The following is a 14,069-nucleotide window of genomic DNA, read 5'->3' as shown; positions in this document are numbered from 1 at the left end:
CAAATATGTACATGGGTAATTATAACATAAAGGGAATAAAGGAGAAAAGAAAACACTCACATGTTAAAAGCATGGCATGGCGGGCACCCCAGGCTAGTGCAGTTTCCATACATCCCAGTCCATGGGATGTACTCAGCTCTTCCAGGACAATAGGACAAGAAGTCCAGAAGAAGAAATCAAGCAGAACCTCCCTCCTCAGAGCCTGCCAGACACTTAAAACATTAAGGCTGTGACATCACAGAAAGGCTGGCTTATCCAGACCCTCCTCTCTCTACATTCTGAGTACTTCAATCTTAAATTTATCTACTTGCTATAACTTTGCTACAAAACATGACAGAGTCAGACTCAACCTATCATTCATCTCGGATTAACGTGAGCATTCTAATGAGATCAAATATGTCCCATCTGGGATACATATTTACAGAGAAATCCCTACTTCTTTACCAGATGGAGTTAGAAGCCCGAGTTTCAAGGGATGTGTAGATACACCGAGTGGGAATAAGAATATATATTTTCGTATTTCTAGCTTAAATCGTTTGCCTAATATCTAACAAAAACTAAACAAAGAATCTTTCCTGATCTTTGGAGCCATTTTTCCGGTTCCAGCTAGTGGAAGATTCTAACCTGGTCGTAAATACCGTTCGGCCATAAAACTCCCCACACTCTCTGAGAAGGAAAGCCAGGAATTGGCAGCTACAAACTGTTACTCCAAGAAGGGGGGCTTAGCCCACACAGGCTAGCAAGAGAACTACTTATGATATTTCATACCATATCGTGACACCTCCATATCTTTCAACATGGCCTTGTTCATGTTTTGACATGCTGACAGGTGACCTCTGAGCTCAGAGACTTCCTTCTCCAGCTCATCCACTCTGTGCTCAATCACCTCTCTCAGGACCCTTTCTCGCTCGACTGTTTCTTTAAGCAGCTCTATGTTATGGTCCTGCTCTCTTTTGGCCAGCACATGTCGCACCATCACCTCTTTAATTAAACTTTCAGATGGGGTCTCTTGCTCACCCACACTCTGCCTCTTCAGGGTTCCACCTGTTTCTGCACCCACATCTATGGTCTCTGCAGGGCTCACTGTCTGTTTACTCCTAGGCACCACTTGACTCTTGGTAACTTCAGAGTTCTCCATCTCTTCAGCATCAGGTACTCTGGAGCCTTCATCATACTGAGCCACTTCACCCTTTCCGGGCATTGCAGATGTGGATCTACTACAGGTCTGTTCTAACCCCAGCCCGTCACTAATTATCTCAATGCTAGGGTTTGTCAGACATAAAGTGACCTCCTCATCAAGGACAATAACGTGATCTGCACCTGACCGTGTCTCCTCCTCATCATCCCTCTTCTCGCGGCCCCCGCGACGAGATGAAGATCTGTGATTTTTACTCGGCTCCTCCTTACTGCACTCTTTTTCCCCTTGCGCTCAAGTCACAGTCTGAATAGGAGTCACCCCATTTCACTCTGTCATCCAGGAACAGTAATTCCCCACTTAAACCAGTGTCAGACCCTTTTTCTGGAGCCACCCCGTTTCCCACGGTCATACGTTTGGTCACCCCAACTAAGTCCCCAAGTTGGTCAGACCCACACTTTCTTCCAGTCACCTGGAACTCTGGACTTTCGACCTTAGGTGATGCTATCTCCTTTTTACACACCACACCACCCGGAACCACTACAGCCGCCTGTTGTGGTGGGGCTTCCCTAGAGTCATTCCGGCTCCCTTCTGAGCCATCAGACACTCCCCTTTCCTCCCACAAGTCCCAAAACCTTTCAAAGTCCTGGCCTATTACTACAGGGAATGGCAAATCTGGGACAACAGGGACATCATGGCTAGAAATAATAGTGGGCGTCTCAATGATTACCCTGGACACCGGATAATCCCTAGCGACCCCATGAACGCAGTGGACTTCCATCTTCCTTCCGGGAATCAGATAAACAGGGAGTGTGGCGCTCACCAGCGTCGCCAGGCTCCCTGAGTCCAGAGATACAGTCACGCACACTCCATTGACATCTACAGAACAGCTCTGTGACATCTTGTCAGATGGAAAGTCAGTACAATATTCAGGACATGCGCTGTTCGAACACTGAACCCGGCAACAGTTCATCAGCGAATTCACCGCCGTCCCTTTTTGGGCCACCACCCCTATTTGGGTTGCCACCCCTTTTGGGTTACCGCCCCCTTGTGGATCATTTTCTCCTTTAGGGCCAGCACCCCTTTTAGGGATGCCTCCCCCTTTTGGGCAACTACCCCCTTTTGGGATGCAGCCCCTTTTTGGCCAACCATAATTATTTGGGGTCACTGCTCCATTTTGGAACTCCACCCCCTTTAGGGACACCACGCCACTCTGGGGTACACCCCGTGGACACCCCCACGGTACTTTCAGGCCCCAACAGTACCACAGTATATGTCTCTTTAGGTCGGCACTGGCCCTTTAAGAGTCTGCACAAGCTGGAGCACAAATTTTATTTATTTTTTTCTCTCAACACTTCACCGGCCGCTGCTGGCACTGCCACAGCTTCTGCTGTAGTCTAACCACCGGCACCTCCGGCTACTGCTGCCACAGCAACTCTGGCTGCTGCAGAACCTCTTGCTGCAACTGCACGTAACCACCACAGACTTCGTGGACTCGCCGATCCACAGCAAACTTCGTAACCCCGCCGAGTTACCGCCAGACGCCTTCAGTCTTCGTGGCCCCATCGAGCCACAGCAAGTTGATCAGAGAAGAAAAAAAACAATAATTCATGGACAGCAAACACCTACACACGTGCTTTATGGGAAAAACACAGTCTCTCACTGACCCCGGTCAGCACAGCACAGACTCCTGTCTGTTACACACCCGGCTTCACAGCCCAACAGGCACGTGCCTAGGGCGGTAAGGATGCGGGGGGCGGCACCTGAGCATCGCAAGATTTTTATTAATTTTTTTATTTAAATCCGGGCCCGCCCTCCCTCCTCATTCCCACTCACCCCAGTCTTCCGGCTGCTGCTGCAGTCTCGGAGCCAGTCCTGTCACATATACTGCACAGGGGGCCGGAAGCGGAAATAAGTCACACCACAGGCCCCGCCTCCTCCTCATTGAAGCGCCTGTGTCTGCTGTTGGTGTTTTAGATGGATCCTACCAGGGGCGGGCAGGGTGCAGATGCCCCCGGGCCAGTCCCCCCCGGGCCAGTCCCCCAGCAGCCGGTTCAGGCTGTTTGCTGGGTTAAAGGGACTCTGTCACCTGAATTTGGAGGGAACAATCTTCAGCCATAGGGGCGGGGTTTTCGGGTGTTTGATCCACCCTTTCCTTACCTGCTGGCTGCACGGCGGCACGGCGCCCCCGGTCCAGAGCGGCACAGCGCCCCCGGTCCAGAGCGGCACGGCGCCCCCGGTCCAGAGCGGCACAGCGCCCCCGGTGTACGGAGCGGAGCCGGAGGTGTACGGAGCGGAGCCGGGTGTGTAGGAGGTGTACGGAACGGAGCTGGAGGTGTACGGAGCGGAGCTGGAGGTGTACGGAGCGGAGCCGGAGGTGTAGGAGGTGTACGGAACGGAGCTGGAGGTGTACGGAGCGGAGCTGGAGGTGTACGGAGCGGAGCCGTGTGTGTGCGGTGTACGGAGCGGAGCCGGAGGTGTACGGAGCGGAGCCGGAGGTGTACGGAGTGGAGCTGGAGGTGTACGGAGCGGAGCTGGAGGTGTACGGAGCGGAGCCGTGTGTGTGCGGTGTACGGAGCGGAGCCGGAGGTGTACGGAGCGGAGCTGGAGGTGTACGGAGCGGAGCTGGAGGTGTACGGAGCGGAGCCGTGTGTGTGCGGTGTACGGAGCGGAGCTGGAGTTGTACGGAGCGGAGCCGGAGGTGTACGGAGCGGAGCTGGAGTTGTACGGAGCGGAGCCGGAGGTGTACGGAGCGGAGCTGGAGTTGTACGGAGCGGAGCCGGAGGTGTACGGAGCGGAGCCGGAGGTGTACGGAGCGGAGCCGGAGGTATACGGAGCGGAGCCGTGTGTGTGCGGTGTACGGAGCGGAGCCGGAGGTGTACGGAGCGGAGCCGGAGGTGTACGGAGCGGAGCTGGAGTTGTACGGAGCGGAGCCGGAGGTGTACGGAGCGGAGCCGTAGGTGTACGGAGCAGAGCCGGAGGTATACGGAGCGGAGCCGGGTGTGTAGGAGGTGTACGGAGCGGAGCTGGAGGTGTACGGAGCGGAGCCGGAGGTGTACGGAGCGGAGCCGGGTGTGTAGGAGGTGTACGGAGCGGAGCTGGAGGTGTACGGAGCGGAGCCGTGTGTGTGCGGTGTACGGAGCGGAGCCGGAGGTGTACGGAGCGGAGCCGGAGGTGTACGGAGCGGAGCTGGAGGTGTACGGAGCGGAGCTGGAGGTGTACGGAGCGGAGCCGTGTGTGTGCGGTGTACGGAGCAGAGCACCATGTGGGGCCATTATAAAGTATGGAGCACTGTGTGGTGTATATGTGTATACTGTGCCCCCCTGTGCAGTGTATCTGTGATACATATACATGTCCCTGCCCTGTAATAACGTCCCCTGTCCTGTAATAACGTGTCCAGTAATCCCATCCCCCGTCCTGTAATAATACCTTGTCCTGTAGTAATGGTCTCCTGTCTTGTAAGTAGGATCACAGGAGGCCGAGTCCCTTCCTCTGGAAGTCTGCGGTAGCAGAAGTGGGACAATGCTGCGGGCCCTGAATGGGAGGAGGGGGTGTCCCAGCGGTGCAATGCTGCGGGCCCTGAATGGGTGGAGGGGGTGTCCCAGCGGTGCAATGCAGCGGGCCCTGAATGGGAGGAGGGGGTGTCCCAGCGATGCAATGCTGCGGGCCCTGAATGGGAGGAGGGGGTGTCCCAGCGATGCAATGCTGCGGGCCCTGAATGGGTGGAGGGGGTGTCCCAGCGGTGCAATGCAGCGGGCCCTGAATGGGAGGAGGGGGTGTCCCAGCGATGCAATGCTGCGGGCCCTGAATGGGAGGAGGGGGTGTCCCAGCGATGCAATGCTGCGGGCCCTGAATGGGAGGAGGGGGTGTCCCAGCGGTGCAATGCTGCGGGCCCTGAATGGGTGGAGGGGGTGTCCCAGCGGTGCAATGCTGCGGGCCCTGAATGGGTGGAGGGGGTGTCCCAGCGATGCAATGCAGCGGGCCCTGAATGGGAGGAGGGGGTGTCCCGGCGGTGCAATGCTGCGGGCCCTGAATGGGAGGAGGGGGTGTCCCAGCGGTGCAATGCAGCGGGCCCTGAATGGGAGGAGGGGGTGTCTCAGCGGTGCAATGCAGCGGGCCCTGAATGGGAGGAGGGGGTGTCTCAGCGATGCAATGCTGCGGGCCCTGAATGGGTGGAGGGGGTGTCCCGGCGGTGCAATGCTGCGGGCCCTGAATGGGAGGAGGGGGTGTCCCAGCGGTGCAATGCAGCGGGCCCTGAATGGGAGGAGGGGGTGTCTCAGCGGTGCAATGCAGCGGGCCCTGAATGGGAGGAGGGGGTGTCCCGGCGGTGCAATGCTGCGGACCCTGAATGGGAGGAGGGGGTGTCCCGGCGGTGCAATGCTGCGGACCCTGAATGAGAGGAGGGGGTGTCCCAGCGATGCAATGCTGCGGGCCCTGAATGGGAGGAGGGGGTGTTCCAGCGGTGCAATGCTGCGGGCCCTGAATGGGTGGAGGGGGTGTCCCAGCGGTGCAATGCAGCGGGCCCTGAATGGGAGGAGGGGGTGTCTCAGCGATGCAAAGCTGCGAGCTCGATGTTGGCGGTCAGCTAAGTGGAGTGCATTCCTTTCCTGGCGGCCATGTTTCTGAAGCTGTTGGGCCAATGGAGGCGGCGCATGTGGAGATTGTGATCTTGGTCCAGATGCGATCTCAGTCTGCGCATGCGCCGTCTATGTTGGCCGTCTTCCTGAAGTCTTCCGCAGGGAATGGGTGGAGGGGGTGTCCCGGCGGTGCAATGCTGCGGGCCCTGAATGGGAGGAGGGGGTGTCTCAGCGATGCAATGCTGCGGGCCCTGAATGGGTGGAGGGGGTGTCCCAGCGATGCAATGCTGCGGGCCCTGAATGGGAGGAGGGGGTGTTCCAGCGGTGCAATGCTGCGGGCCCTGAATGGGTGGAGGGGGTGTCCCAGCGGTGCAATGCAGCGGGCCCTGAATGGGAGGAGGGGGTGTCTCAGCGATGCAAAGCTGCGAGCTCGATGTTGGCGGTCAGCTAAGTGGAGTGCATTCCTTTCCTGGCGGCCATGTTTCTGAAGCTGTTGGGCCAATGGAGGCGGCGCATGTGGAGATTGTGATCTTGGTCCAGATGCGATCTCAGTCTGCGCATGCGCCGTCTATGTTGGCCGTCTTCCTGAAGTCTTCCGCAGGGAATGGGTGGAGGGGGTGTCCCGGCGGTGCAATGCTGCGGGCCCTGAATGGGAGGAGGGGGTGTCCCAGCGGTGCAATGCTGCGTGCCCTGAATGGGAGGAGGGGGTGTTCCAGCGGTGCAATGCTGCGGGCCCTGAATGGGAGGAGGGGGTGTCCCGGCGGTGCAATGCTGCGGGCCCTGAATGGGAGGAGGGGGTGTTCCAGCGGTGCAATGCTGCGGGCCCTGAATGGGTGGAGGGGGTGTCCCGGCGGTGCAATGCTGCGGGCCCTGAATGGGAGGAGGGGGTGTTCCAGCGGTGCAATGCTGCGGGCCCTGAATGGGTGGAGGGGGTGTCCCGGCGGTGCAATGCTGCGGGCCCTGAATGGGAGGAGGGGGTGTCCCAGCGGTGCAATGCAGCGGGCCCTGAATGGGAGGAGGGGGTGTCTCAGCGATGCAATGCTGCGGGCCCTGAATGGGAGGAGGGGGTGTCCCAGCGGTGCAATGCAGCGGGCCCTGAATGGGAGGAGGGGGTGTCCCAGCGGTGCAATGCAGTGGGCCCTGAATGGGTGGAGGGGGTGTCCCAGCGATGCAATGCTGCGGGCCCTGAATGGGAGGAGGGGGTGTCCCAGCGATGCAATGCTGCGGGCCCTGAATGGGAGGAGGGGGTGTCCCAGCGGTGCAATGCTGCGGGCCCTGAATGGGAGGAGGGGGTGTCCCAGCGGTGCAAAGCTGCGAGCTCGATGTTGGCGGTCAGCTAAGTGGAGTGCATTCCTTTCCTGGCGGCCATGTTTCTGAAGCTGTGGGCCAATGGAGGCGGCGCATGTGGAGATTGTGATCTTGGTCCAGATGCGATCTCAGTCTGCGCATGCGCCGTCTATGTTGGCCGTCTTCCTGAAGTCTTCCGCAGGGAAACAATGCGCTTACACCATAGCCTGGAGCCTCATTATCATAGGAATATGTCAGGTAATAAATTGTTTTTCTACAGCTTTATAGTGTAGTTTTAGTTCAGGGAGGGGTGGTTGGGATGAGCTAGGAAGGTGCAGGGACAGGTAGTGATGGCGACTTGCGGACATGTGCGGCACTTACGATGAGACAAAACACTGCTAGCAGTGGTTTTTTTTCCGCTACTGCAAGTACCGCATTTGCCGGATCGCAGCAAAACCGCAAGTGCCGCACATGTCCGCAAGTCCCATAGGGAATGAATGAGGCCGAACGCAGTGTTGCTGTAAGTGATGCGCAGATGCAGAAAAACTGCTGGATCTGCCATGAATGGCAACAATCACTGAAAGTAGCCCAAGTCACTGCCGACAGGGTCTGCATTAGTCATACTCCACAATGGGGGAGGCAGCACAAAAAGTGCCTAGGGCAGCAGAAACTCTAAATACGGCCCTGCAACCCAAACTTAGTTTCTCAGTGACCCCGGTCAGTATCACGCGGACTCCTGTCCGTTACCTGCCGGCCACACAGGTTCCCGGATCCCTCTTCTCCTCAGAGGTATCCCACTAACAGCAGCTCTCACGGCCCCCGGTCAGCATAACGCGGACTCCTGTCCGTTACCTGCCGGCCACACAGGTTCCTGGAACCCTATTCTCCTCGGAGGTATCACACAGACAGCAGCTCTCACGGACCCCGGTCAGTATAACGCGGACTCCTGTCCATTACCTGCCGGCCACACAGGTTCCCGGATCCCTCTTCTCCTCAGAGGTATCCCACTAACAGCAGTTCTCACGGACCCCGGTCAGTATCACACGGACTCCTGTCCATTACCTGCCGGCCACACAGGTTCCCGGATCCCTCTTCTCCTCAGAGGTATCCCACAGACAGCAGTTCTCACGGACCCCGGTCAGTATAACGCTGACTCCTGTCCATTACCTGCCGGCCACACAGGTTCCCGGATCCCTCTTCTCCTCAGAGGTGTCCCACAGACAGCAGTTCTCACGGACCCCGGTCAGTATAACGCGGACTCCTGTCCATTACCTGCCGGCCACACAGGTTCCCGGATCCCTCTTCTCCTCAGAGGTATCCCACAGACAGCAGTTCTCACGGACCCCGGTCAGTATCACACGGACTCCTGTCCATTACCTGCCGGCCACACAGGTTCCCGGATCCCTCTCCTCAGATGTATCCCACTAACAACAGCTCTCACGGACCCCGGTCAGTATAACGCGGACTCCTGTCCGTTACCTGCCGGCCACACAGGTTCCCGGATCCCTCTTCTCCTCAGAGGTATCACACAGACAGCAGTTCTCACGGACCCCGGTCAGTATAACGCGGACTCCTGTCCATTACCTGCCGGCCACACAGGTTCCTGGAACCCTCTTCTCCTCAGAGGTATCACACAGACAGCAGCTCTCACGGACCCCGGTCAGTATAACGCTGACTCCTGTCCGTTACCTGCCGGCCACACAGGTTCCTGGAACCCTCTTCTCCTCGGAGGTATCCCACTAACAGCAGCTCTCACGGACCCCGGTCAGTATAACGCGGACTCCTGTCCATTACCTGCCGGCCACACAGGTTCCCGGATCCCTCTTCTCCTCAGAGGTATCACACAGACAGCAGCTCTCACGGACCCCGGTCAGTATAACGCGGACTCCTGTCCATTACCTGCAGGCCACACAGGTTCCTGGAACCCTCTTCTCCTCAGAGGTATCCCACTAACAGCAGTTCTCACGGACCCCGGTCAGTATCACACGGACTCCTGTCCATTACCTGCCGGCCACACAGGTTCCCGGATCCCTCTTCTCCTCAGAGGTGTCCCACAGACAGCAGCTCTCACGGACCCCGGTCAGTATAACGCGGACTCCTGTCCATTACCTGCCGGCCACACAGGTTCCCGGATCCCTCTTCTCCTCAGAGGTATCCCACTAACAGCAGCTCTCACGGACCCCGGTCAGTATAACGCTGACTCCTGTCCATTACCTGCCGGCCACACAGGTTCCTGGATCCCTCTTCTCCTCGGAGGTATCCCACTAACAGCAGTTCTCACGGACCCCGGTCAGTATAATGCTGACTCCTGTCCATTACCTGACTGGCCACACAGGTTCCCGGAACCCTCTTCTCCTCAGAGGTATCCCACTAACAGCAGTTCTCACGGACCCCGGTCAGTATCACACGGACTCCTGTCCGTTACCTGCCGGCCACACAGGTTCCTGGATCCCTCTTCTCCTCAGAGGTATCACACAGACAGCGGTTCTCACGGACCCCGGTCAGTATAACGCTGACTCCTGTCCATTACCTGCCGGCCACACAGGTTCCTGGATCCCTCTTCTCCTCGGAGGTATCCCACTAACAGCAGTTCTCACGGACCCCGGTCAGTATAATGCTGACTCCTGTCCATTACCTGCCGGCCACACAGGTTCCCGGATCCCTCTTCTCCTCAGAGGTATCCTACTAACAGCAGCTCTCACGGACCCCGGTCAGTATAACGCTGACTCCTGTCCGTTACCTGCCGGCCACACAGGTTCCCGGATCCCTCTTCTCCTCAGAGGTATCCCACTAACAGCAGCTCTCACGGACCCCGGTCAGTATAACGCGGACTCCTGTCCATTACCTGCCGGCCACACAGGTTCCTGGAACCCTCTTCTCCTCAGAGGTATCACACAGACAGCAGTTCTCACGGACCCCGGTCAGTATAACGCGGACTCCTGTCCGTTACCTGCCGGCCACACAGGTTCCCGGATCCCTCTTCTCCTCAGAGGTGTCCCACTAACAGCAGTTCTCACGGACCCCGGTCAGTATAACGCGGACTCCTGTCCATTACCTGCCGGCCACACAGGTTCCCGGATCCCTCTTCTCCTCAGAGGTATCCCACTAACAGCAGCTCTCACGGCCCCCGGTCAGTATCACACGGACTCCTGTCCATTACCTGCCGGCCACACAGGTTCCCGGATCCCTCTTCTCCTCAGAGGTATCCCACTAACAGCAGCTCTCACGGACCCCGGTCAGTATAACGCGGACTCCTGTCCATTACCTGCCGGCCACACAGGTTCCTGGAACCCTCTTCTCCTCAGAGGTATCACACAGACAGCAGCTCTCACGGACCCCGGTCAGTATAACGCTGACTCCTGTCCATTACCTGCCGGCCACACAGGTTCCTGGAACCCTCTTCTCCTCGGAGGTATCCCACTAACAGCAGTTCTCACGGACCCCGGTCAGTATCACACGGACTCCTGTCCATTACCTGCCGGCCACACAGGTTCCCGGATCCCGTTTTCTCCTCAGAGGTATCCCACTAACAGCAGTTCTCACGGACCCCGGTCAGCATAACGCTGACTCCTGTCCGTTACCTGCCGGCCACACAGGTTCCTGGAACCCTCTCCTCAGATGTGTCCCACTAACAGCAGCTCTCACGGACCCCGGTCAGTATCACGCGGACTCCTGTCCATTACCTGCCGGCCACACAGGTTCCCGGATCCCTCTTCTCCTCAGAGGTATCACACAGACAGCAGTTCTCACGGACCCCGGTCAGTATAACGCGGACTCCTGTCCGTTACCTGCCGGCCACACAGGTTCCCGGATCCCTCTTCTCCTCAGAGGTATCACACAGACAGCAGCTCTCACGGCCCCCGGTCAGTATAACGCGGACTCCTGTCCGTTACCTGCCGGCCACACAGGTTCCCGGATCCCTCTTCTCCTCAGAGGTATCACACAGACAGCAGCTCTCACGGACCCCGGTCAGTATAACGCGGACTCCTGTCCATTACCTGCCGGCCACACAGGTTCCTGGAACCCTCTTCTCCTCAGAGGTATCCCACTAACAGCAGCTCTCACGGCCCCCGGTCAGTATCACGCGGACTCCTGTCCATTACCTGCCGGCCACACAGGTTCCCGGATCCCTCTTCTCCTCAGAGGTATCACACAGACAGCAGTTCTCACGGACCCCGGTCAGTATAACGCGGACTCCTGTCCGTTACCTGCCGGCCACACAGGTTCCCGGATCCCTCTTCTCCTCAGAGGTGTCCCACAGACAGCAGCTCTCACGGCCACCGGTCAGTATCACGCGGACTCCTGTCCATTACCTGCCGGCCACACAGGTTCCCGGATCCCTCTTCTTCTCAGAGGTATCCCACAGACAGCAGCTCTCACGGACCCCGGTCAGTATAACGCGGACTCCTGTCCGTTACCTGCCGGCCACACAGGTTCCCGGATCCCTCTTCTTCTCAGAGGTATCCCACAGACAGCGGTTCTCACGGACCCCGGTCAGTATCACACGGACTCCTGTCCATTACCTGCCGGCCACACAGGTTCCTGGAACCCTCTTCTCCTCAGAGGTATCCCACTAACAGCAGCTCTCACGGACCCCGGTCAGTATAACGCTGATTCCTGTCCGTTACCTGCCGGCCACACAGGTTCCTGGAACCCTCTTCTCCTCAGAGGTATCCCACTAACAGCAGCTCTCACGGACCCCGGTCAGTATAACGCGGACTCCTGTCCATTACCTGCCGGCCACACAGGTTCCTGGAACCCTCTTCTCCTCAGAGGTATCCCACTAACAGCAGCTCTCACGGACCCCGGTCAGTATAACGCTGATTCCTGTCCGTTACCTGCCGGCCACACAGGTTCCCGGATCCCTCTCCTCGGAGGTATCCCACTAACAGCAGTTCTCACGGACCCCGGTCAGCAGAACGCTGACTCCTATTCGTTACCTGCCGGCCACACAGGTTCCCGGATCCCTCTTCTCCTCAGAGGTATCACACAGACAGCAGCTCTCACGGACCCCGGTCAGTATCACACGGACTCCTGTCCATTACCTGCCGGCCACACAGGTTCCTGGATCCCTCTTCTCCTCAAAGGTGTCCCACTAACAGCAGTTTCTCACAGACCCCGGTCAGTATTACTCACGGTTGTCAGACCGTCCACTCTTCTGGCTCAGACCAGCCATCGCTGCAGCATGTGCTCCTTGGATCGTTGCCCGCAGTCTAGCACCAATTGTAAGGTTGGTACCCGCTCAGATGCGTAGGAGGAAACAGGAGGCACATTCTCTATAATGTCCATGTGGGTTTATTTGCTCCATAAACCACCGAGGCAGCAACAGAAAGGAAAACAGTCCATACATCAGGCCGACACAGTATTAGGGTATGTTCACACGTTCCTGATTTCCATCCTTTTTTTTCAGGACTGTTTTTTAAAACACTGCAGCTCTTGGCAGAAAACGCAGGTCCTTTTTTTGTCCTTTTTTGATGCGTTTTTTGATGCGTTTTTTGATCCTTTTTTTTATCCTTTTTTTTATGCAGTTTTCTATGCAGAGTCTGTGTGTTTTCTAGGAAGTTTTTTAGGGTTAAAATGGCTGAAAATACCCTAACCCTACCCCTAACCCTACCCCTAACCCTACCCCTAACCCTATTCTAACCTTAGTGGAAAAAAAAAAATTCTTAATTTTTTTTTATTGTCCATACCTATGGGGGTGACAAAGGGGGGGGGTGTCATTTACTATTTTTTTTTATTTTGATCACTGAGATAGAGTATATCTCAGTGATCAAAATGCACTTTGGAACGAATCTGCCGGCCGGCAGATTCGGCGGGCGCACTGCGCATGCGCCCGCCATTTTGCAAGATGGCGGCGCCCAGGGAGAAGACGGCCGGACGGACACCAGGATGCCGGGTAAGTATAAGGGGGGGAGATTAGGGCACGGGGGGGGCATCGGAGCACTGGGGGGGGGCATCGGAGCACGGGGCGGTGGGATTGGAGCACGGGGGGGCGGGATCGGAGCACGGGGGGGCAGCCACACTCCGCCCACACACTTCCGCCCGCTTCCCCGCACTTCCTGCTGCAGCGGTTCTGCACCACAAACCGCAGTAAAACCCGCAGATATTTTTTTCATCTGCGGGTTTTACTGCGGGTTTGACCTCACAATGGAGGTCAATGGGTGCAGAACCGCTGCGGCTCCGAAAAAAGAAGTGACATGGTACTTCTTTTTTCCCGCAGCTATTCAGCGCGGCTTTTTTTTTTGATTTTCCGCATTGTGGGCACAGCAGTTCCTGTTTTCCATAGGGTACAATGTAATGTACCCTGCATGGAAAACAGCTGTGGACCCGCAGCGGGAAAATCGCGGCAATTCCGCATGAAAAAAAGGATCGTGTGAACATGGCCTAAGTGTCCATAGTGGAGCTCTGCTCTCTCAGGCCTGTGGGCACAGTGCAATGTCCAGCACTCAGGTCCTATCTGAAGCTACAGACACAGAAGGGCTTCTCCCTCTCAGTACACAGACTCCTGTCTGCAGTGTCCGGCCTGGACACATGGAAACCTGTCCACACTGACAGACTCCCAAACACTCACTCCATGTGCTAAACACCTCCATTACACAGGTGTAACCACCCCCAGGTACCTGTCACATGGCCGGTCAGGTGAGCGACATCACCGCAGGTCCTGAAACACACATAGATAGGCAGCGACAAGCCACCGATGTGACACATATCTCCTGTCGACTATACAACCTCTAGCCACGCTACTATATATATGTGTCTCACTGACGTTGTATATCTATACAGTATATATATATAGACTGTATAATAATAATCTTTATTTTTATATAGCGCTAACATATTCCGCAGCGCTTTACAGTTTGCACACATTATCATCGCTGTCTCACAATCTAAATTCCCTATCAGCATGTCTTTAGAATGTGGGAGGAAACCGGAGTGCCCAGAGGAAACCCACGCAAACACGGAGAGAACATACAAACTCCTTGCAGATGGTGTCCAAGGTGGGATTAGAACCCAGGACCCCAGAGCTACAAGGCTGCTGTGCTAACCACTGAGCCACTGTGCCGCCCTAT

The 14,069-nt window shown here is 56.9% G+C and overlaps 1 protein-coding gene across 1 annotated transcript; it reads left to right on the top strand.

Moving 5' to 3' along the window:
• The first annotated feature begins 7,101 nt into the window (after window positions 1–7,101).
• Window positions 7,102–12,253, top strand: LOC138648162 (collagen alpha-2(I) chain-like). Its single transcript, XM_069737667.1, has 6 exons — window positions 7,102–7,257; window positions 7,701–8,520; window positions 8,905–9,150; window positions 9,335–10,201; window positions 10,635–10,934; window positions 11,013–12,253. Exons 1-6 carry the CDS (start codon window positions 7,102–7,104, stop codon window positions 12,251–12,253), a joined length of 3,630 nt encoding a protein of 1,209 aa, XP_069593768.1.
• The last annotated feature ends 1,816 nt before the right edge of the window (window positions 12,254–14,069 follow it).

This window comes from Ranitomeya imitator, chromosome 8, assembly GCF_032444005.1.
Source record: "Ranitomeya imitator isolate aRanImi1 chromosome 8, aRanImi1.pri, whole genome shotgun sequence".
NCBI classification, from domain to species: Eukaryota; Metazoa; Chordata; class Amphibia; order Anura; family Dendrobatidae; genus Ranitomeya; species Ranitomeya imitator.
This window is presented reverse-complemented; position numbering and strand designations above follow the sequence as displayed.